Source organism: Sebastes umbrosus, chromosome 8 (genome assembly GCF_015220745.1).
Source record: "Sebastes umbrosus isolate fSebUmb1 chromosome 8, fSebUmb1.pri, whole genome shotgun sequence".
In the NCBI taxonomy this organism is placed as follows: Eukaryota; Metazoa; Chordata; class Actinopteri; order Perciformes; family Sebastidae; genus Sebastes; species Sebastes umbrosus.
In genome coordinates this window covers 11209083-11234352 of record NC_051276.1, presented here as the reverse complement: position 1 = coordinate 11234352, position 25270 = coordinate 11209083, and the positions used below count along the sequence as shown (strand labels likewise).

The 25270-nt window shown below is 43.1% G+C and overlaps 1 protein-coding gene across 5 annotated transcripts in view; it reads right to left on the bottom strand.

Annotated features, from left to right (window-relative positions):
• Window positions 1–25270, bottom strand: part of ptch1 (patched 1) — a 62731-nt gene that overhangs the window by 19752 nt on the left and 17709 nt on the right. For all 5 annotated transcript variants that reach the window (XM_037777629.1, XM_037777630.1, XM_037777628.1 and 2 more), the window contains 13 exons: window positions 17615–17804; window positions 16753–16822; window positions 16515–16606; window positions 14055–14253; window positions 13788–13909; window positions 11955–12102; window positions 10112–10243; window positions 9766–9921; window positions 8555–8653; window positions 7505–7630; window positions 3715–3833; window positions 2449–3103; window positions 772–1081 (listed from right to left, as the gene is read on the bottom strand). In XM_037777629.1, the coding sequence (XP_037633557.1) occupies window positions 772–1081; window positions 2449–3103; window positions 3715–3833; window positions 7505–7630; window positions 8555–8653; window positions 9766–9921; window positions 10112–10243; window positions 11955–12102; window positions 13788–13909; window positions 14055–14253; window positions 16515–16606; window positions 16753–16822; window positions 17615–17804 (2418 nt within the window). The remainder of the gene's footprint in view (window positions 1–771; window positions 1082–2448; window positions 3104–3714; window positions 3834–7504; window positions 7631–8554; window positions 8654–9765; window positions 9922–10111; window positions 10244–11954; window positions 12103–13787; window positions 13910–14054; window positions 14254–16514; window positions 16607–16752; window positions 16823–17614; window positions 17805–25270) is intronic.

The window sequence follows — 25270 nt, the reverse complement described above, 5'->3', positions numbered from 1 at the left end:
ATCGTTACGGGCAAGTCAGCGCTTCCTCGCTGGGAATGAACCCACCCGTTCCCGGATTCGGGTTGACATGTGGAAGATAAAATTCTTGTTCAGTGGTACTTTAGAAGCTGTGCTGGGTATACGACCAGCATACATACCAGCATGCAAAATTAACTCAAGGTCTCGTTAAATTAAAAAAGTGTGGTTTGGTGCATGTTATACGCCAAATATTTCAGATTTTCAAGTAATAGATTTTAATCAAACTAACAGGAGCCGCGCTAATATGAGTTGGATGAGCGCATTCGAGTGTCAGTTTGCGCCGTCAACATCATCTGTAAATTTCTTCGCTGCCAAAGGTTCTAACATCCTGTAGATTGCCTCAGGCCAAGTATAAAAATATGGCCTCCCACTTCGTCCTCCTCCATCAACCCCACTTAAGGACGACACAAGTGATTTTAATCAGGCTACTGTCAGTGTCTATTTTCAAATCCCACCTACTCCTGAACTCCAGCCCAACATCTTGTTTCTTGCAGATTCATGTCAAAACACAGAAGAACATTACGATCTCAAGACCGTTTCATGAGAAAGAAAATTATTCCCATGCATGAACTATCTTGAGGCATTAATAACAAAATCATCTGTGACATCAGTATTAGGGGTAAAACTGTAAGCGATCTAAAACGACTCTGAATCATACATCTGACCCAAAGAGAGTTTTTTCCTTGGTGTGACCGGATCGACTTTTGGTCCGGCTGGGGTGGTAATTACACTGTACATGAAGCTTAATTTTACCTTGCAGCCATTCCCTGAAGTAGTGGAGCCACATGCGAGGCAGCTGTCCGTTGTCCTCCTTCAGCACGTAGCGGATGGTGTGGAACCTCTGGTGGAGCTGGTGCAGCAGAGGCTGCTTCTGGGCGTATTCGGCCCGCTGCGTCACCACGTACATGTTGTAGAAGGAGAAGAACTTGAATTGGGCGCCGATGAAGTCATACTCGCTGGTCTCCCTGGGCACGATGTCCGTCAATTCCAGGCCGTCCCTCACCTGGGTGGTCCCGTATAGACTGACTACCAGCAGGCAGAGGAACAGCACAATCACAACCACCTGGAAGCAGAAAGGATCAAGATGGAGACTCATCAATCAATTCACTGCACAGAGAGCGATGGCACGACAGCTTCAGCTCGCACTAATTACTGCTTAAAGAGGACCTTTTATGATTTTTGTGCTTTTTCCTTTTCCTTTAGTGTGTTATGTACTTTTTAGTGTATGTAAAGGGTCTGCAAAGTTGCAAAGCCCAAAGTCCACGCCAAAGGGAGTTACTCTCCCCCGCAGAAACACTGCTCCTGAACTGCCTGAAATGCCTTGATTGAAGTCCCTCCTTTTCTTCCCTAACGTGGTGATGTCACCAAGTAACATATTTGCATAATACCTGCTTAGCGGACAGTTTTTCACGCCCTCAAACAAAGCTAGCTAGAGCGGAGCTGGAGCGGAGTCCAAAGAGTTTGGTTCGGTTGACCAATCACAACAGAGTGGGCCAGCTGGCCAATCAGAGCAGACTAGGCTTTTCAGGAGAGAAGGAGATCAAACAGAGCGTTTCAGACAGAGGATGAAAAGAGGTGCTGCAGCACAGCCGGTATGAGGTAGGTCCTCTTTAAACCATGATGCATATTCTGAATGCGTGAAGAGCAAAAAGGTGGATAAAGTACATAATCTAAGGTGGATGTTAGCAACATATTCCAAAAGTTCGCAGGAGGAATTGCTCACAAAACTCGCCAGAACAAAGAAAGCCTACATTAAAAAATAGCAGGAAGCAAAGCACTTACTTAAAATTAACTACAACAGTAACATTGCTAAAATATCTCTGAAATGGCAAGAAACACAAGGAATTTAAATAAACCTTAGCCACATGTATTTGAAAGAAAAAACAAAGATGGACGGTAAAATTACTATCCAAATTGTATGTTTTAAACTTCCTGGTTTGACTTTGACCTTCTGCATGCACACAGTTTCGTTGCAGCAAAGTTGCCATGATGGCCCAAAAACAAGAAAATGAGACATAAGTTGTAATAAACCAGAATTTTCCTTTAAGTCATTCGGCAATAAGGGGAGTATTGGATTAAGAGGAGTGCATGAAGCAATTTGGCAACATGGTGAAACATCTGACGAGTGTTATGAAAAAAACAAGCTTTTCTAATAATGTCAAGTACAGGCCACCAGATGATTTCAGCTCTGGAAGGCTTTGAGACGACTGGCCACCCACTAGACTGAGGTCAGACTGTGTGTGTGTGTGTGTGTGACTCAGATAGGACGTGACCACAACCTCCACCCCAGATTTCCTCTTACCATTCGCTCTGGTGACTAACCCTCCCTTTCAAATTATCACCACGATGAGTCAGCACGGCTTACCTCACACAGAAGCTTTTCCCCCCACTTCCTCTACCTATACAGAAACACAGAGAAACTGAACTCACCTTGGTGGTGGGCTGCAGAAGGAATGGAGCGTAGTGCCTCTCAGCAAAAGAGGACAGGGTCCAGCGGGAGCAGGGAGGATCGAGGCAGCGCAGGCCCAGTGAGCCTTCTCCGTGCTGGGTCAGCAGGTCCCGTGTGGAGCTGTTGTTCTCTGGTCCCTGGCCAGTCGACGTGGCTGCATCGCCCTGAGGAACCGAGCTAGCAGGAGGAGGTGCGGCGTGATGATGGGAGAAGGTAGCAGATCCCCCCGTAGTTCGGCTTCCGCTGTTGTTGTTGTTGAGATTGCCGTGGTCGCTGCTGCTGCTCCTGCTGCCGCCGGCGTTGCTGCTGTAATAGTCGTTGTTGGGGTTGCTCCTAGTCGGAGCCGGGTTCATGGGCTGCACGGAGATCTGGGATCTGGGCTCGGCCGTGGTGTAGAAGGCCTGAGTCCGGGGGTCGTACTCCGTCCTGAGCTGCACCGTGGACTGCATGGTGATTTGTGTCTGCTGGGCAAAGCCGTGGCTGCTGTAGGAGGGAGGGGGGCTGCTGTAGCTCGGGGGAGGCGTGCGATATGAGGGAGGAGGGGTACGGTAGGATGGAGGAGGGCTGTAGTGACTCCCGTCTGCCCCGTCAAGGTACGCATGAGGCTCGATCTGGATCACACGATTGGCACATGGGCTGAAGAGATGAAGACAGTGGAAAAATGTCAGAGTGAAGATATGAAGGGACTAAACAAGGGACATTTTAACAGATACATCATCAGATTTTAAACATTATAACTTTCAAGGTTATGGTATTCTAGAAAAGTCTGCAGAAAAATGTACACATTTTCTAAGATTAAGTGCATTAAATCTGTTACAAATCTTTTATCAGCACCATGTTATTATGAATCTTTTCTCTCGCTGCCAACAGCATGAAATATTGAGCTGAGTACCAACAAGGGAATTTAATAGTGTTTGTGTGTGTGTGTGCACGTCTATATGGTCGCCGTGCCAACAAGCCTGCCCAGACTGGCAGACTGGTTGAGTTTAATAAAGACTGTGACAGATAAACAAAGTCAAACAACCAAGCAGCCAGACAGAAACAGACAACTTAAGCAGTAATTAGGTTGTGACTGTGGGGGATTAAGGTGAAGATAACTCAAGAGATAACAGCGCGTTAACGTTATTCATCACCAGATCAGAGATCAGAAGGGAAACATAAAAGGAAGAATTAATGAACAAAGAGAGCAATAACCTTAATCAGACATGAAAGAACGTCTTTGTGTTTGCGTAAGTGTGCACACACACCTGTAGAAGCAGCAGAAGATGTCGAAACGTCTGTCTTCTCGTCGGTAGAGGTCCATGCTGAGGATGGCGGGGAAGATGAGCAGCACCATGGCGAAGTTAAACACCACCACCACCGCAGCCTACGAGAAGCACAGAAAACATTGTTATTTTATGAGAAACATTGCTTTTTTCAAAGAAATGGACTGGGCTGTTGATTGATTTTTAGTCATTTGTATACAGTTGAGAAGTGATGGAGGAGACAGAGTAGCTGACACACAGTAGAGAGAGTTCTGGTGGGATAAAGTCTAAAGCAACTGGTGCTTCAAAAAGTTGATACAAAAGACCTTTTTTTTCCCAGACAAAATCCCAAGGTAAAAATGGAATTAAGTGTAATGAAAGGTATTTCTCAATAAATATCCCTGCATCTCCATTCCTGCGCAGGTTTAGGGCAGCAACTAAAGATTGTTTTCATGGTCAATTCATCTGACGATTATTTTCTTGATTAATCGATTAGTTGTTTGGTCTATTAAATGTCAGAAAATGGTGAAAATTGTTGATCAGTGTTTCCCAAAGTCCAAGACAACATCCTCAAATGTCTTACTTTGTCCACGACTCAAATTCATTCAGTTTACTGTCATAGAGGAGGAAAGAAACCAGAAAATCTTCACATTTAAGAAGCTGGAATCAGAGAAATTTGACTTTTTTTTCTTTAAAAAATTACTCAAAACGATTAATCGATTATCAAAAGCAATTAATTCAATAGTTGACAATTAACTGATTAATCGTTACAGCTCTGCACAAGGTCCAAATTGCGAAAAATGAAGATGTTGCATGGCCTCAAACAATTAATGTCTCTTAACACTGGGAAGCCTTAAATACACCTTGAAATAACACAATCTGAATAAGCTGCCGTCGAGGCCAAAAACTGCCTTTCGACACATTTTCAATTCCTTTCAAGACAAAAACACTGAGTGTGCAGAGAAAAAGCTAGGCTTGTGTGTGTGTGTGTGTGTGTGTGTGTGTAATAGAAGCCAGTGCAGTGTTGTGGTTAAGTATTTGAAGGTGGTGCACTGGAGCAGAGGGTGGGGGTTGGGGTTAGGTTGGGGCCCTGCCCAGAGTACAATCTGGATCTTGCGTAGTTGCCAGACCACTACACACACACACACACACACTCACACACATATACACACAATCCCGTGTGTGTGCCAGACCACCCAAGGAGCTGGAGGCCCGCGGGGCCCGAGGTGATGAGCAGGCGCTGCGGCTGCACAGACAACACACACCCTTTACACACTCACTCAAAAAAATGCACACACATCCACTGCCATCTAAAAAACTGCCTCCTACTTAAACCACACCTTAACGCCAACCAGACACACACACACACACACACACACACACACATACACACACACACGCATCCTCGCCCTCCCTCATTCCTCAGCTCAGTCAACACGAGAGATAAAATGTGCGAGGACGAAGCCTCTGTAAAGCAGAGTAGAACAATGAATTCTCAACTGGCCCACTAACGTCCAGACAGATACAGTACGACTCCGCTCGCAATCACACGCACACACATAGTGACCGCCAGCTGACCCCCAGAGCGGGGAGATTTATCATCACATCTGTCCTCGGCGCATGAATGTGTGTGTTCCTCTGCGTGTTGTTATCTGGACCAGATTCCTGTTTTGCTCATGCTGAAGGAAGGAATGAGAGACATAACGGAGGAAAGACAGAGATGAATCCATGGAGAGGTTGACCACAGGAAGCGCTTAATGCTGATAAAGAAACACACACATACACTAACACACATCTCTATACGAGGCTGAGAGATGAGTATCACTGATTGTGGTTGTGATGTGTGTGTGTGTGTGTGTGTTTGTGTGTGTTCCATAATAAAAGATGGGTATCGGCATGATTGTCTGCCTCACTGCAAGTCTGCCCTCCACCAGTCACAAAACCACAAGTGTAAAGAATGCATGCTATGTGCCGTTTGTGTGCATAAAACGAGGCTGCATGGATTAGACCCGTGGGGTAAATGGATCATGTTTGACAGACTCGCTGTACTAAAGCCATCCATCCACACATGCTAATATTGTACGCACTGCGGCGACATCGTGCCTCACTCTGTGGGTGTGTTGTGTGTGTGTGTGAGAGAGAGAGAGAGAGAGAGAGAGAGTGAGAGTAAGAAGGACAGGGGGTAGTGAATAGAGTACTTATAGTGCAGTTTTACTGCAAATAATTGCATACATGTATTAATCAGCACTCTTCCTACCTCCCTTTCTCAAAACATTTGTTTAACCCTCTGAGACTCGTGGGATCCTGGGCGATTCAGACTAACTTCACAGTCTTTCGAGGCTCTAGTGGGTTTAGTTTTAGGGCTAGAGTGAAGACACAGATATCATATGAAACTATAAAAACCTAAGGAATCCATTGGTATAACCTTGTTATGCTACCATGTCGAGAAGGAGGCCAAAAAATGGTACAAAGTTGGGCTAAATTTTTAGCGAGGAAAAACTGTCATGGCCATTTTCCTTGACCGTTGACCTCAAAATATGAGACTGAAAATTGGTTATTTGGGTACCCACGAGCCTTCTCTTTACAGACATGTACACTTTATGATAATCACATGCAGTTTTGGGCAAAAACCATGCAGTTTTTTTCATGCAGTATAAATGTGTTATTTTTGCCTATTTTAAAATGATGTGTTTGAATATTTCTGCATACTGGGGTCCCTAAACAGTCTTGGAATTGCATAAATTGGGTATCACTGTAAAGCTGAGACTCTTGTGGATCCAATGAGCCCGATTGTATTCATATTACTAGAGCCACAAACTAGAGACCTAGGACATTCAGAGGATGGATGGCTTTCCTAGGTAGATTGACAATAAGGGGGTTTCTGAGCTGTTTCCAGAACAGAAGTGATTGCCATCAAATTGCCGAAAAATGCAATTCTTGCAGAAATCTCAAAATGTCAAAACTTTTGATACTAAATCACCGAGCTGATTATGACCTGTTTTGTGCAACTCTTATTTGTTTATATTCAGTTTTTATATATTTGTTCTGTTTTATTGCTCCATCCTTCTATTTCTTATAATGCTGCAAGGACTCAGCCACAAAAGTCTGATACTGTCTTCTCTTTACAGTGTGTGTCGCTGTGACTGAGTGAGCGTTAGTATGAATTAACAATTCAGTGATTATTGGAGGCATTTTGTCAGACTGACAGACCTCTCTTTCTGTCCCAGTTTTCACTGTTCTGGTGACGTCTATAATTACTGACAGATGTTAGAGAAGTCAGAGCTCCCCTCTGGATCCCCTCCACCTTTACACACACACACATACACACAGATTCAGACACACACACACACAAACAGCTAGCCCATTGCTTTTCAAACCTCCCACACAGATATTACAACTCACCACGCTCACACATGCACATGAGCGTGAGGATATGCGAGTACACACACGCACATGCGGAGGGATTTAGTTACATGGACCTCAGCCACAATCTGGACAGACACCGGGCCCACCACTAAACAGCCTCGAAGAAGGAGGGAGGGAGGGAGGGAGGGAAGGAGGGAGAGGGCTGGATGGCTTTAACTAAACACACACTCCTCCTCACACACACACTTTCAGTTTGATGAAAGGAATCAATAAAACAACTGTCTGGAGAAATCTGGAGCCAATGAGGACTGGAACAGGACTATTAGTGAGAGAAGGGCCCCACACAGACACTCACACACACACACACACACACACACACACACACACACGCACACACACACACACACACACTCACTACCGGGCATACCTGTAGAGAAAAGGCTCTGAGTGCTGGGATGGGGATGAGGGCTGCCATGAAGAACGCTGTGACGTTACTGATGGAGGTGAGAGCAACACTGGCCCCGGTCCTCTTCAGACACTCCCCCGTACGGTCCTGACGGAGATAGACAGAGAGACAGGTTAGATGAAAGGGAAAGCAATGAAACTCAACTCTTTTGATCCGATCGTAGCCAAAGGCAAACGTGTAATACTGGAGATTATGTACAATTATCGTAATACTGATATGACTGACAGTGATTGTGATGTTTCGTGAAGCCCTGAAGTGCTCTTAAATAATCCACCTGGGCCTGTCTATGTCTGTTATGAGAATAAAGGTAAAAGTTGAAAGAAAATATATAAATTGTAATCAATCATGACTGCTGATTGACGTTTTTTTTTTGTTTTTTTACTATTTAGAGATAAGCATGCGCACACCCCCGGCAGGTTTTTGGCTGCAATTGTGTGAAGATTTGAGGACATGCAGGACCACACAGGGTTGTATGAGTGTGTGTGTGTGTGTGTTTCAGACAGAAGAGATCAGGTTCAGCTCTGTTTAGTTTTCATCTCAGCCACACAAAGGAAGTTGGGGGATGAGGGAGGCATGGCTAGAAGGAGACGGAAAGCAGGGGAAAACAAAAACAAGCAAATACATGCCTGTGTTTCCCCCCCTCTGGAGATGAAAAGCCATCCCGCTCCACAAAAACATACACACGAGGCTGCAGAAATATACACTTTATTTACACTTTTGTAAACTTTGGTATCTGCCAGTTTAATTCTGGATGTGCCTCTATGTGCTTGTGGGTAAAATTTTTGATTTATGATCTAATATAAACCGCAATGGCCGCCATTCTGTTTTCAAAAAAGGAACATATTTAATATGGAGCATTGCTTAGATAAGCGGGGCTGAGCGTGTGGCACATGGGTTGTTAGATTCTACATCACAGGCACAGACAGGCTTTCACACATTCCTCTACGGAGGAGATAAGACAGCAGAGCAGAGGGGGTAGGAAGGAACAAACAGTGTGGATGTTTGCCTCACCTCGAATGGGATCCTCTTGTTCTGTCCGGTCTCACTGAAGGCGTGAGCGAGGAGGAAGACGTCATCCACTCCAACGCCCAGAGCCAAGAAGGGGAGCACCTGTAGCACACACAAACACTTCATGAGCCACAAAGAGGACAACAGCCAGGACAACCAATTTGGTAGTTTTTAATTTCTAGTATATAGAATGTTACATGTTGTAAGTATTTCTCTCATCATTTTGCATATTGCAGATAGCTAGTTGTGGAAGAAGTACTCAGATCTTATACTTAAGTCAAAATAATGTGTAGAAATACTCTGTTAAAAATAAAAGTCCCGCACTCAAATTTTGACTTAAATAAAAGTACATAATGATTAGCATCAAACATAATAAAAGTACTTCAGAATGGCCATTCTGAATTCAGAATGTTAAATTATTATATTGATTCTAATTATTGGTGCATTAATATGTAAGCATCACTATTGTAGCTGGTAAAGGTCGAGCTACAGTAGTTTTACTTTACTGCCAGGTAACTTAAGTAAGGGATAATGTACAGCAAGCAGGTCATTGTTGTGAAATAAACCCTGACAGGGCGATGCCGCACGCCCCGAAGGGGTTTATTTCATAACAATGACCCGTTCGCTGTACATTATCCCGCTTATTACACGGCTACTTACTTAAGAAATCAATAATTTGACACAAAAACGGTCCGCCAGAGTCCCGACATCAGAAGTGCGCACATAGCAACGGTCTGTTATACATAGCAACGGTCTGCTATAAAGAAATAACAGACCGTAGAACACTGTGATTGACCAATCAGAATTCAGTATTCCACAAAGCCTTGTAATAATCTATAATAATTAAAAGTTCATCACTGTTGAATATTAGTAATAATTTGTATTAATCTGAATCTGTAAAAAGTGACTAGTAACTGAAGCTGTCAGATAAATGTAGTGGAGTGAAAAGGACAATATTTCCCTTTGAGATGAGTAGAAATATAATGTTCAATAAAATGGAAATACTCAAGTAACGTTCAAGTACCTCAAAATTGTACTTAAGTACAGTACTTGAGTAAATGTACTTAGTTGCATTCCACCACTGGGGGTAGAAACTAAGTGCAGAGCAGCCAAAACCATACATCACCGTTGACAATATTTCCGATTCTGTCTAATCGAGGGATGTCAAAAATAAACATTTTATCTCATTGTGTTAATCATGTGTGTGAGTTTACCTGTGTGGTGGCGGCATTGAAGGAGATGCCCAGGAGAGAGCAGAGGCCCAGACCGGCTGCCACAGACAGCGTCACCAGCAGGACACCCGCCAGCCCGACAGCCCCCTGAGACTTGGCACAGTCCCACCGTAGCATGGTCAGACACGCATAGGCCAGCTGGGCACAAACAGCAAACAAGCAGTCCATTCATCAATCAATCTGTTAGTCAATCATTAAAACATCTTCCCTTCCTATTTTAACTTCTGTTTTCTTCAATCCAAGCCTAGACTTTGGTTGCTCAAATGAATTGCCCAAATATAAAGTGAAATTTTAAAAAGCCTTTTTTTTCTGGTTGTGTTCTTCTCACCATCAGCAGGTATCCACTGGCCACACGGATGACACTGATGTCAGAGAAAGACTTGAGAATATCTTCCAAAGTGGTGGAGGTGAAAGACAAGACCTTCTGAGACGAGTTAGCTGCCACGCTCTGCAGCACCGCCTACAGATAGAGAGAGAGAGAAAGAGAGAGACAGAAACAGGTAGATAGAGAGGAAAAGCAACATTAAAAATGACTGTAGAGGAGGAATCACTGATAGAGGTGTAAGGAATCTTTGAACAAACTTCCAAAGCAATGACAAAGATTTGGAATGACCTAAAAAATAACCAGCTGGAAGAGATTGCTTATAAATAAATAAAATCCATACAACTTCCTGTTTAAAACGGTTGATTATTGTGTTCATTTATAATGAGCTCTTGCTCTTTTTTCTTTCTAAGAGGTTTGTTTTTCAATTAAATCAGTGCAAGTCTCTACAGAAATAAGGCCAATAAAATGCTTTCTTCCTCACCGCATTCTTCCCTTAATATACCGGTATAAATTTGCACCAATTTTCCATGCAAATTGCCAGATTACAGTAGCAATTAACCCCTTCTTAACCCATTTGTGCCTGCAACTGAAATTTTAAATGTCCTTTGGTGTACATGTTCCTTGGGCGTGCAGCACAAATGTGAAGACATTTTCAAAACGGTCAAACTGTTGGGCTGAAAAGTGAGTTTTTCCTTATCATACTATATCTAGTCTTTGGGCACATGGGGCTACTGTTTTTGCAATTGACCACATTTTATTTTAGGGAAGAAAAAAAAAAGTTACACCTCAGATGACATCCAAACTGTGCTTCTAATCTGTTTTCTGTTTGATCAATAACATGTAATATACAGCATGTCTCAAGGTATAGAATAAGCACATCTCAATCTGTGTGTCTTTTGAAAAAAACAAAAAAAAACAAAGAGAAATCGCAGCCCTGAATAATGAGCTCTGCCTCTGTTTGTAGGAGGTATCGGGAAGAATCTGCAGACGGTACCATGACCCATCCTCTCCCTCTCCCACTATCAGGGCAGACAGATGGCTTCAACATTGAACTGCGGTTACTGCTCAGTGGGGAGCAATGCTGGCTGACACACATTAGGAAACACGCACTAGATCATACACACACTCGCACCCACGTGTGAACTCGCACATGTGTCAGGCACATACCGACATGCGTGCACATGCTACTCTCGCAGACGTGCCGAATACGCGCCGCAAAAACACGCGCACGGTGAGACTATTTGCCATCATTTATGATCCCCATTGATAAAAACACTGTATTCGAATAAACAGTCGCACCTCTTTTCTATCTGTCGGTGATCTCTGGGCCCCAAGACGGATGGCGCGCACACACACACACACACACACACACACGGTCACACCATGTCGAACAGAGGTTGGGGCCCCCCAAAACAAAGACCAGATGATGTCACACATGAGCCACCAATGGGGCCACAGCTGGGAAAGCGATTGTGTGTGAACTTTTGAGTGTGTTTGCATGTGTGTTTGTACGCGAGTTAAAGAGAGAGAGAGAGAGCGGGAGAGAAAGAGAGAGAGAGATATCCAGCTCTCCCTTAATGTATTCCAGACATGCTCACCCTGTTGCTCTATTGCTCCTCTCTACTGAGCAGTAAGAGGAAAGCTTTAGCCCTTTACCACACACCAACAGTGGCTCTAGTATCTATCAGGGGCCCGGGCTTTGGATGGGGCCTTCCCATGTTCACCTGTATCCGGTCGCTGATTTACAATGTGGTTGTAGAGGATTTAGGGTAGATTTCTTTTCTCTTTCCTTGCCCTCTTTCCTGGATCTCCCTCTCTCTCACTTCTGAGTGTCTTAGCCCTTTACCTCAGAGTATCTCCTCTGCCAGGCTTCCAGTATAGCTGCAGCCTTTTCTTCATTCCAGTTGATGTGGGAAACCTCCTCGTAGCCCCGAAAGTGCTCAAACATCTGCTTGGGAGTCATCAGCTGGAACATGGTCTGTAAGGCCTGGGCACTGGAGAGGAGGGAAGGGAGGGAGGGTGGCAGATTGAGAGAGAGGAAAAGGGGAGGAAAAGATGGAAAGGATGAAAGAGAAAAGAAAGGTCAATGACAACATCATGTTTACAAGAGAAGATCAGCAAGGTGATGAGCTGGCTTCTGGATTGTGCCAATAACACTGAAAAAAGGGTTGAAACTTGGATTTGGAAATGTACAAGACACACCAATCACTATTTTCGTTTGATTCCCCACCACCGACTAGCATTAAGAGCTTTCGTTATTAGAACTCAGTCCATAGACAAGGAGTGCAAATACTGTATCTCGGGCAAGTTTTGAACACGGCTCTACACTAGTTGACTCGCCCTTTCTTTGGTTTTCTATAAGAAAAAGTTGTGGATGGTACCTGGTTTTGGTACCACCTCGAGGTTTCAAGCGATCTGAGCCGATACAAGAACGTGGAGTTAAAACACTGCAGACCACTGACTGGTCAGAGAGAATCGTCACTAGTGCGACACAGGACATCCTGCACAAACCCGCCATTTTTAAATAGCCAAGTTGCTGTCAATAGCAACCACAATTTTTTTTTTTTAAATGTCAAGTGCACAATTTACGAAGTGCAGATGTTCCTCTGTTTGGTTGCGGATGAAAGGATTCAGTGAGTGTGACGTTGAAGATAATCGTGTTTCGGCGTCGCTACGGCGATCAGCTGAGAATCCTGCCTACACTGAGGGGGTACTATCCGGCAGTGGAAAACGAAATAGAGAAAAGGACCTGGTACCAGTGGCGAGTTGAGTCGAGTCGAACCGTGCAGTGGAAATGAGGCATTAGTAAACAAGATGTAGAAATGGAGTGCCAGCAGTAACAGCCCAATGGACAGAGCAACTAAACTACATACACACACACACACAGGCAGGCAGGCACGCACAGACACCCTAATGACCCAATCTTGCCAGGAAAAAACACAACCACAAAACAAACAACGCACCCCACTGTACTCTGGGACCAGTATGCGTGTAAATGTGTGTGCGTGTGGGTGGGTGTGGGTTTGCCTTTGTGTGTACATGCATGTGCATGCACCATCCGAACTGCAATTTCACATTAAAATAAGTGGTCCATTAGCAAACTGCTGGCTAATTTGTGTAGCTTTCCCCTGTTAAAGGAAGCTTCTTATTGCTTGATAAAAGGTGCATGTTTTTAAGTCCTGTGTTTGTTTTATATATTTACATAAAAATCATACAACCGGTAATGTGATGTGTTCTGTTGCGGAGGGAATACAGCTTATTGCACACATAAAAACATGTATATTATATATCCATATGTACACTACGTAATCTTTAAGCTTTTTCCTGGTGCTTGTGCTGGAATTAAGTCTGTGTACCCCAAATCGCCGTATATTTGCACAAACTAGCCAGGCTATAGATCACTCTGTGCACATGTGTGTGTGTGTGTGCGTGTGTGTGTGTAGTGTCCAAGCAGAGCGGCCAGAGCTGAGCAGGAACAGCTGGAGCTCTAAGATTTCACTGGAATCTGCTAATGACTGCAAGATTTACAGCACGCCGCGCACACGCACGCATGCACGCGCCGTTTCGGAGCGCATAAAAGAACAAAAAACACACACACACACACTCTTTTCAGAATAAGCCCTGCAGTGATCACAGCAGTGTTTATGAGGGTGTGTATGTGTAAGTGTGGGTATGTTACCTGAGCAGGGGTCCGCTGCCGTTCTTGGTGGTCCCTCCTACGATCAGCTCCTCCTGCCAGTGCATGTACTTCCTGGACAGACCATGGCAGCCGCCGCTCAGGGCCCGCGCCACGTCGAATGGCTAATGCAATAAAAGCAACAGGCGAGAAAATAACTGTCAGCAGCTAGTCTCAAACCAAAGACTTTATGTTTTACCAAAACATATAAAAATGTTGCACAGTGTTGTGTACACAGATATTCCCAGGCCTGTGTGTGTGTGCATCTACCTTAGTTGAGTTCTTATTGGGCGCAGTGAGGGGGCAGTCGGGGTCAGCAGGGTTCAGACAGGGTCTATCCATGTAGCCGTGTCCAACATGTAACTTTTCCAACATGTCCTCAAAGCCTTCAATGGGAAAGTTCGCCCTTCGCAAATCCTCAAGGAACTCCTTAGGGTCAAAGTTGGTCCACTGCAGAGGGGCTTTACCTCTGCGGAGTTAAAAGTAAGAAGGAATACCGTTAAACCATGTTTTTAAGATGCTGTGTTTCTGTTTCTCGGCACTTTCTAGATTTATTTTACGGAAACGTTTATTTGTACTTTTTAAGGCCGTCCTCGGCCGAGTTTCTCCATTAAGAATCGAAAAAAAGCACCACTTTAAATCTCGTGTTTATCAGAGATGTGCTCATAAGTTTCTTGGAGATAAGTCATTCAACTTGAGAAAAGCATAAAAAAGGTTTAATCAACTAAAGAAATCTTAGTCGACTAAGACCAAAACGACGGATTAGTCGACTAATCGACTGAGAGGGGGCAGCCCTAGCACTTTTGTTCATCCTTCCTATTGGTAATAAGACTTATTTGAAACAGAAAACCAATGCAAACTGAAAAATGATTACCCAAGCTGTCCATTCTAAACATCCATCGCAGTTTACAGACCGACTTCCTGGTTCAACTTTGACCTACCAAACCAACCACAGATCATTACCAACATTTTGGTTGGGCTCACTTTCAGTTATACCTCCCAATAAAGTGGTTTAAGGTCATTTGGTTTACTTGTTTACAACCTGTCTGATTGAGCACTATTGTTTCTTGTTAGTTAGTTAGTTATCATAACCAATGGAAATGGTTGCCAAAACTGTATAAGTAAGCCTTTAACCTCTTCCACTCCGGCCGACTTTACTGTCTTTCAGAGGCTGTAGCAGGCTCAGTTTTAGAGCTACAAGGTACTGGTGTCACATGAAACTACAAGACCTAAGGAATCCATTGGTACCAACTATGTTATGCAGCTGCATCTCAAATTAATCTGTAGGTTTCCAGCTTTCAGATGATGTACACCACTTCTATATGACAAAAACTGCTGACCTCTTATCTCACCCCAAAGAACCCCTAAAAAAGACCAAAACGTGTCTATGGTAAAGAGGGGTGGAGTGGAAAAGGTTAAGAGCAAACGCACTAGATGCAAGAAAATATACATGTCTAATCTAATGAACTGTTTTATCTACAGTAGGTCTTGTGCTTCTGTTCCTTGTCCAATTAGATTCTAGAAAATACCGTTAGTTCTTGTTCTGTCGCCATTGTGTGCGTTGATGTGTATTTCAGGACATCATGTATGTATTCAAGGCTCCGGGTTGCATTTGTCAGATGTTTGGGTGTAATTACCTGCACATTTTTACCTCACAAAACAGTCACATTTTTTGAGAGCAGAAAATAATCCCTTTCTTGCTAGGTGACAGAAAACAATAAATGGGAACTAATTCCCATCATGCAATGTGGACAGTGCTGAATTCCTGCTCCAAACCAGTCCTTGTCTCTCTATGCCTCGCACATTCCAGTCTCCCTTTCTCTGGATCTTTCTCTCTCCGTCATTCAGACTACATTGTATGTGCTTAACCAGGCTTGGGTTATTATTCCCAGCCTCCCAACCAGAACATAGTAAAAACCTTATTTACCATCTGAGACCAACGGGCAACACACACACACACACACACACACACACATTCACATACTCTGATGACACAGACTCAAGCTGATACACTTTCACGCGTCCACAAAACACACGTATGCACTGATGGCAATGGTACACACTATGTGCATGCACACACGCGCACACACACACACACACACACACACACACACACACACACATGCAGAGGTAAAGGTCTGCTGAGTATTACTGTAGCAGCAGGCCATTAGCAACAGAAGGGGCAGACAATGGTGTGAGGCCCAGGGCTGGAGAGAAACTATCGGCAGCGATACGCATGCCAGCAACCACTACAATAGAGCCTTCAGAGGGGACGACACACACACACACACACACACACACACACACACACACACATGCACACACACTCTTGTTCCTCTGTGGTGTCTCTTTGGATGGGTTGAGCGTGTTTGGGCAGCTTCTACTAAAAAGGGGTAAAAACAAGATCTCCTCCGGCTCGCTCTATCCGTCTTGAAAACAATCTGAAACTACTGTCACTATAATATACACTAATAATTCCATAACCAGCACTCAATGAGCTCAGCGTTCAAGGCCTTGTTGTCCCCAAACATCATTTGAATCAGTTTGCCTCACAGTGGAGGAAAGCCCTATGTGCGCCCAATTAGGATTCTTGAAAATAGCTTTTGATCATTTGACCGTAATAGCTGTAATTTGACCGCGAAAAAAAGACCAGGGAATCTAATGATGATGCTGCGTTGGCATGTTGCAATTGTGCTGACACAACATAAAAGAGTAGTTTTGTGTACTTACGGGAGATAGACCATTCCAGACTGGAGCTTGGCTCCCTCCCAGAAACAGTCCAAAGGGGTGATAATGAGGCAGGGATGTAGCTTTTCTATGATCTAATTGGACAAAGCACATACAGCAGGTTTGACACAAATTGACAACGGGAAGTGAATATGGGAGAAAGCATCAGAGACAACAAAAAAAAGAAAGATATGGATATGATCCAAAGTGTATGAACCATACTGAAGCATTTGTATCTTACCTGATCCATATAATGAGTTTCTGTGACTAGTTCTCCTGATTTGTAGCATAAGTTTTCTAATTTCCATTGTCTGAAAAGGAGAACAAAAGAGTTTCTGTTCAGTTTTTGTCACGGCCATATAACGACAAGAGCCCCATCAAAGGATCATAATAAATCTTTCATCATTATGAGGTAGTGCTAGCCAAAACATTGCTAAATACAGGTATACAGGCATGCTGTATATAAAATATATACTGCATACATTGACATGGATAGAGCATAGAGCAGGGTTATTTCAAAGTCTGAGACCTTCCCTCTGACAAAGCTTGGAAAAACGCACCCCCCCCCCCACCCCCCTTAGTTTATTTGCTTAGTTTCACTCAATTACTGGATGTCTAGGGGATCATGATTATGTTATTTGATCTCATAATCAGTCAATAATTGATCCAAGATAGCTTAATATTGCTGTTTGACATAACTTCAGACTACACCAAATACATAAAAAAGGTTTGTCCTGGGGTATTTATTAGTTTCTGACTGGGAAAGTAGGAAATACTGAAAAATTTCCCCGAACTGCTGTATCTTTTTTCACCGAATCACACACATTTAGAATCTTCTACGTAATCTTCTTTTGATAACTAATGTAATAGCTAATGTCATATTTTCATACCTCGATATAGAGCAATCCAATGAAATACAACAAAACCATAAACTGGTAACTTAAAGCTTCACATATTTGTCGCAGGGCTGTTGTTATGTCATTGCATTGAATTGACATGTGAGACAAAATTGTGATTTTGGTCAAAAATTATGATTATACGATGACAACATGCAGACAAAGAGGCAAAACTGGAACACAGGCAGACGTGGAATAGTTAGTTACCTGTTATAAAGGTAAACATGAACTCTGCTGGCTCGGATCGCTGACTCCAGGTGCTGCAGGAGCGCATCCACCGTTAGAACGTTGGCTCCGTCCTCCCGCGGCGTCTGGATCATCAGCTGAGGGTTAAACATGGCCTCCTCGCCTATATTCTGCCGCGTGTAAATCAGTTCCCGGTTCACACGCCCACCAACTGGACAAAAGGAGAGGAAATGTGTTTAAACATATTTCAAGCCCTTTGTGCAAATATACAAACACTCTTAGATTTTTATTTAGTACATTTAAGGCTCATCATTTTCACCCAAATATATATATATATATATATATATATATATATATATATATATATATATATAAAATGAAGATGTTAACTGATTTTAACTTAGGTTTCATGTCCCTGTGCACACAAAAAGTTAAGTTTCTGCTGCAAAAATACACTGACTACCACAGTTTGTAGTAAACCAATTATTCTCTTATTTCCATGGTGGTCCTTGATGTAAAGACAATATAGCTGCAACGATTAATCAATTAATTGTCAACTATTAACTTAATTGCAACCTATTTTGATAATCAATTGATTGGTTTGAGTAATTGTTTAAGAAAACAAAGTCAAAATTCTCTTATTCCTGCTTTTTAAATGTGAATATTTTCTGGTTTCGTTACTCCTCTATGACAGTAAACTGATATCATTGAGTTGTGGACAAAACAAGACATTTGAGGACGTCATCTTGGGCTTTGGGAAACACCGATCGACATTTTCTGACATTTTATAGACCAAACAACTAATCGATTAATCGAGAAATTAAAGTTGCAGTAGGCAGTGTATTTTTGGCATCTCTGGGCAAAAATTCCACAATAACCTTTCAGCATTTTTTAATTCAAGTGCTCTGAGAGATAACTAGACTTCTGCACCTCCTCAAGGCTCTGTTTTCAGGCTTTAAAAAAATCTAGCCTGTGACGGAAGACATCGACCAATCACAGGTCATTTCAGAGAGACAGAGAGCAGATTACAAATTACCTGTCTCATGCACTACTGTCAGGATATAGTGACCGTTTAATAAAAATAACTTTTTTTTTAATCACATTTGCTCCATTTGTACCCATGCAGCTTTAATCGACAGATTAATCGACAATGAAAATAACTGTTAGTTGCAGCCCTAAAAGACAGCGATGATGCAGGAGCATGATTGTCTAAGGCGACATCATACTACCATCAAATCTATCTTAACCTAATCTCACCTACAGTATATCACACACTGAAAATAATGAGCCCTAAACACATTATGTTGCAGGTACAAATATCTTTCCAACACTGGACAGAAGGTGAAACATCCTGCACACAATCTTACCACTCACACACACACACACACACACACACACACAAGCAGCATCATGTGCTAAAACATCTGTGACTCAAACCCAAAGACATCTCAGCCTGGCCCTTATCACACTCGTATCTTAAACAAAAGCACTTCGCTTACAGTGAGCTTGTACCGCTACAAAGCCAAACATCCCAACTCCTTTGAATCCAGGAGAGCAACATCACCCCAACAAATCCACATTCCATGTTTCTACTCAAATTTGCTAACAAGCCAGCAGTGCCAGACCACGTTGACTACATGTGTGTGTGTGTGAGTTTGATAAAGAGAGAGAGAGAGGCTCTCTTTGCAGGCTTTGCTCCCAGTATCGTGGTGGGACTAAGCCCTGTGCGTGCGCTCTGAGCTCTCAGCTAGCCCGATCTACAAAAGCAGCCTTTCAGGCCCTTTAGCTGCCCCGCTCCACCCCAGGACAGCCAAGGCAAGTCTGGCAAAGTTTCTCTTGCAAACACACATGGACAAATGCAAGGCAATTGCTGTCATGCAAGCATGGGCAAAGTCTCAAATTTTCAGTCAAATGCAAGAGTAAACAAAAATCAGGCCCACACATTTTAAAGCTATATAAAAGTGCATGTTTTGGTGCATGTTTCATACTCCATTCAGCCTGAGATTTGTGTGTGGTGCGCCTGCATCCTCAGTGTATCTGTGTCTGATTTATGAGCAGAGGATTTGAGCCCTTCCATCATCGGTGACTGAACGCTCGGTGAAAGCTCGGGCAATTTATAATCATCTTCTTTCACTTGCTCTCTCTCTCTCTCACACACACAACATGAAAAATGCCCAGTGAGAGAGCCGACTGTGTGAAAACTCTGTAACATTTTATTACGCCTTAATCCAATTTAACAATTCCGCTCGATTCGTGCAACAGCAGGCATAGATTGAATATTTTCGGCCCATTGTAATGGCATTAAAGTTGAACATAAGCATGCCTGTTCTGCTGAGCCGGACCACCCAGTCAGACCAATGGAACGGGGAGGGAGGGGGGCCGTGTCTTGGGGCATTAGGAAAACACACTTGATTTCTTTTTTTCTGGACCCAAACAGCATTCCCATCTGATCCTGTCTGAAGGCATGTTTATAATACTCATCATTAATAGCAGGCCCGGGCTAACCGGAGTGACATGCTTTCCGCTGCTACACGGCTACGTTACACCAGCCCTCCCTTCAAAAGAGCACGCATGGAACTGATTTAGACCCTACGCACGCTGACAGTGCACTAACAAGTCGACTTGTCTGGTGCACTCAGCGCTCAAAGGCAAAGCTATAGCCCGAGGCTTGGTTAAGGTGCACCGCCGAGGGGGAAACACAGGTATGGAGAAGAAAGAGGCGTGCAAGGAGATGAGTAAAAGGTCACATGGGAGGAACGATCTTGAGTTTGTTGTGAACACACTCCGAGTTGTGGACTGCCACCCAAAGACCTTGAGTTTACAGCAAGCAGCGAGGAACGGGACAAGTCAAAGGAATGCACTCTCTCTCTACAGGAAACAGCACATCACGGCCTCGGGCTTAGAGAATTCCACACTTCACGAGGTAACAGCGTTTTGGGGTCAACACTCACACAGCCTCGGGGTGAAATTAACACCCCAGCTGGACCAAGAAAATGTGCGAGTGTGCGAGTGTGTGAGTGTGCGCTGACGTACTGGCGAGCATCAGCGTGTGTGTGAGTGTGTGTGTGTGTGTGTGTGTACACACAGCTGTGTTTCTTCAATGACACATATTCCCATATTCCTTCTCCTAGGAAAACTGGTTGACCCCGGCATGTGTTGATATCCTGAAGGTGTCCCGCTACACGCTCAGCTGCTGTGACCTAAAACAAAGTGTCGCTGACTTTTCAAACGCTTCCTGCACCAGCTCAGTTTCTCTTTCGCTCGCTTCCTTTCTCCTCCTTGGTCTGTCCTTTGTGCACCACTGATTATTCACATACAATACCCATCTGATGCTACCACAGCCCAAAGTGAGGCCTTAAACATGCTCATATAAAATCGATTGACAAACCAATTTACAGCTTGAATGCTTAGTAGGGGTGGGGTAAAACATTGATACAGCATAGTATCGCGATATTTTGTGTGGCAATATTTTATCGATACACGGATGTCAAGTATCGATCTTTCATTATATGAACTGGGGCTGACCCGAATGCTTCGAAGCTTCGACCGTTGCCATGGTATTCAACGTCCAAATCACTATTCGAATACTTTGTTATTTGATTTTTAAAAAATAAATTATTATTAGTTATTCTCAGACGGATATCGCTGTTTGTTGTGTGTAGAGGTGCGTGTGTGTACAGTAGTGCATCAGCGGCACTATCCAGGGCACTGAAACGGGGGACATGGAGACAGACAGTCAGAATAACATGGAAAATCTGACATGGCCATTTTCAAAGGTGTGCCTTGACCTCTAACCTCAAGATACTGTATGTGAATGAAAACTCTGAGATGAAGAGAGTGTCAACTGTATTTTATCAGATAACACAGATGTTGTTGACATAATTTGCAGTTTAAAAAAGGTAACAAATCGCAATATATCTTATCACAATACTTAGCATGTCACAAAATGTTTAAAATCGCAATAAGATCGTATCGTGACTTAAGTATCGTGATAATATCATATCGTGGGTTCTCTGGTGATTCCCGCCCCTAATGCTTAGTCTATTAATCGATTAGTCGATCAACTAAAAAGCACCCAGCAACAATTTAAGATAATTGGTAATTGTCATTGGAGTGCATCACTCGTTACAGTTTTCTCAAATGTGAATGTTTGCTGGTTTTCTTAGTCTTCTGTGATAAGTCCCTTGGATTTTGGACAACAAACAATTTTAATATGTCAAGTCAGACTCTGGCAACTTGTGATGGGCATTCATCGTTCTTTTCTGACATTTTTGTAGACTAAAGAATTAATCCAGAAAAACATCCGCAGGTGAATCGATGATAAAAATAAAAATCATTGTTAGTTGCAGCCCTAAATCAATCATCCAACCAGTCATGTCAGCAGTGCCCTCCACCAGCCAATTCACACACACCTGTGTTAATGTGTGTTACATCTGCATATACGGTATATGTTGCCTAGTGAAGGATCAAAAACACTTATAAAGTAATCAATGCTCAAAAATAAACATGAGCTTCGTCCGAAATCGCATGCTATGCACTACATACTCAACATGTGTACTATCGTTCAACATACTTTTATGTAGTATGTATCTTTTCGGACGCACTGAGTAGTAATTTATGTCTATGAGACTCTCCTTTCCGGTTGTAGATGTGTAACCATGGTAACCCGTGCCAACCTCATGTAACCAAAACGACGGTTTGTGAGAATCAAAGTCTGAATTAATTTAAAATATATATTACACCTAGCGAAGTGAAATCTTACAGTTAAATTGAAGCGTTATTGATGTTACAGAGCTGCCCGCCAACATCTGTCATGAACAGTGTTGTCACTACCGCATTGCATTTTGGGATATTTATGCCGCTGTAGTGTCCAGCGTTGCATACTGTAATATTTCACCGGAAATAGTATGTAATTCGTGTACTATTGGTTTCGTACTGTCGGTTTCGTACTGTCGGTTTCGTACTATTGGTTTCGTACTATTGGTTTCGTACTACGGTTTCGGACATACTAAAATATCTCACATACTGTTTTAGCATACTAAATAGCATGTTAGTATGGAATTTCGGACGCAACCCTACACCGAATCGAAGTGAGAAGGGAAGAGAAGAAGAAGAAAAGAGAAGAAGAAGAGAAGCAGGCCTATGTGTGTCACTGTATTGGAGCGCTCAGTGCGGGTATTCAGTGTGTTGCATAACATTAACCCCTGGTCCCCCCTATTCTCAGAGTAGGGGAACGGGGGGCGGCGGGGACGGAGGGAGAGAAAGTAGGTTTCTAAGGAACTGACATCACCCCCCCTCCCTCCTTTCAGCTCTGAACTCCCCCTCATCTTTATACTCTCATTTTCTCTCTCTTTGCTCTATTCAGCTCTACTCTGTGATTGGCCAGATCATGATGGCAATCAGCCCGGCCCCTCTGTCAAAGCCAGCCCACCCCCCTCTCCCCTTCGCCAACTTTCTCTCTTTTCCATGCAACACACAACAGCACGGCCCCACCCCCTGCACATCTCTTACTCCTGACAACGGAAGCATCTCTCACTTTCAGGGAAAACACGCACCGGCGGCAAACAACTCCCAACAAGTGTGATGCTGTTATGAAAACACAAACACACTTTGCTCGTACTGTACGTACAAACCTCCCACCAACAGAGACGGGAATTACCTCGCTCCTGTCACTTTCACCACCACTAACTAATAGAGATCTGATATAATATCTGACCTCGCTAAAAGATGCTAAATGGATCGTTTATGTGACCTCATGCATGCATATATGAATATGCTATATGTATGTGCATGCGGCTAAACACATCTCTGTGTGTGTGCGTGTGTGTGTAGAGAGAGGATTAGCTGGATTAGGCCCCCTCTCAGCAGGGACCCCCTGTGGTGAGGAGGAAGCCCCCCAAAAAACAGGTCATCTCTCTGCCACCAAGTGTACGGCGACCTCCCATACCCTGAGCCCCCTATACCGCCACAGGAAACCAAGAGGACGACACAGCTCTACATGAGGATGGGATCTGGAAAACCATTCCCCCAAAAAGTACAAAAACAGCCAAAAGCTACTTGAAAAGATAATTAAAAAAAAAGCCAATATATGAAAATACATGATCCTTTGATGCAGATGAGTTTATACATTTATCATACGTTGTCAGATTTACACAACAAGAATGGATTAAAAAAAGAGACTTCACATGGGAAGTGGCACCTGCTGCATGAGGAAAAAAAAAACATGTAACAAAAAAACATACAATTTATTCACGTTTTTATGCAACATATCCTCATACAACGGTTCGTATGATATCTTATGAAAAGTTATTCCTCATTTTTGTGCGTTTTCCCACAAATGTCCAGCAACACGTGTCAATTTCTGCTCATTACAGGCATAAATTCTTCTCAAAATAAACTTTCGTCTTCACAGGAAACAACTTGCTGAGGTTTAGGGAACAAAACTACTTGGTTAGGTTTAGGAAAAGATCAACTTGGTTAGGTTTTTGGCAACAAAACAACTTGGATAGGTTTAGGAAAAGATCAACTTGGTTAGGTTTTTGGCAACAAAACAACTTGGATAGGTTTAGGAAAAGATCAACTTGGTTAGGTTTTTGGCAACAAAACAACTTGGATAGGTTTAGGAAAAGATCAACTTGGTTAGGTTTTTGGCAACAAAACAACTTGGATAGGTTTAGGAAAAGATCAACTCGGTTAGGTTATGGCAACAAAACTACTTAGGTTTAGGAAAAGATCAACTTGGTTAGGTTTTGGCAACAAAACTACTTAGGTTTAGGAAAAGATCAACTTGGTTAGGTTTTGTCAACAAAACTACTTAGGTTTAGGAAAAGATCAACTCGGTTAGGTTTTGGCAACAAAACTACTTAGGTTTAGGAAAAGATCAACTTGGTTAGGTTTTGGCAACAAAACTACTTAGTTTGGTTTAGGAAAAGATTGTGGTTTGAGTTAAAATAACTCCAGAAGTGGCATAGCTTAAGTACGGAAGTTACGTGACAAATAAATCACCGTTGACTTCTGGTTTCACACGGGGTACGAACACCGGTCTCCTTGGCGAAAGTCCGCCGTTTTTTGATCCACCCATCCACCCCGACCTCCTCCCTACAGAATGTTTGTCACTCTTAATACTTCCTGGTTCACGATTACATAGATTACATACAAATTGATTTCGTGGTATGATTTCATAGGTATAGCTACGAACAGTGTATGAGAACAGCCTGCTTCATGTGACCATTTTAAGATAAGGTAATTGTTAAGATAGAAATGTCATCATTTCCATATACAGGATAAGATCAAACAAAGGGCTCTCGTTTGGAAAATCCGACACAGCTGCTTATGCTGAGGCTGGTTTTCAAGTTACTTCAGAGCTTTAGCAATGAAAAACAAATGTACAGAAGGCATACCGTAGATGCATTTGTGTTGTTCCTAGTCGCATCATTCTCTCATAAATCTATCATTTGACCTTGCTACTGGTCAGTCTGTTCAGGTGGAGTTTCCCACGGTAAGTCCCCACCTCACGTCACCACCTCCTCTTTTCTCCTCCTTCCTGTTTGTCTCCTTCTCAGCTGCTACTGCCAATCATCTTGATCACTGAGAGGAACCCACCTGTTGCCTTCCTCCACCATTCATCTGCTTTTATCTTCTACCATGTGTCTGTCCCTCACTCGATCTTTGCTTCTT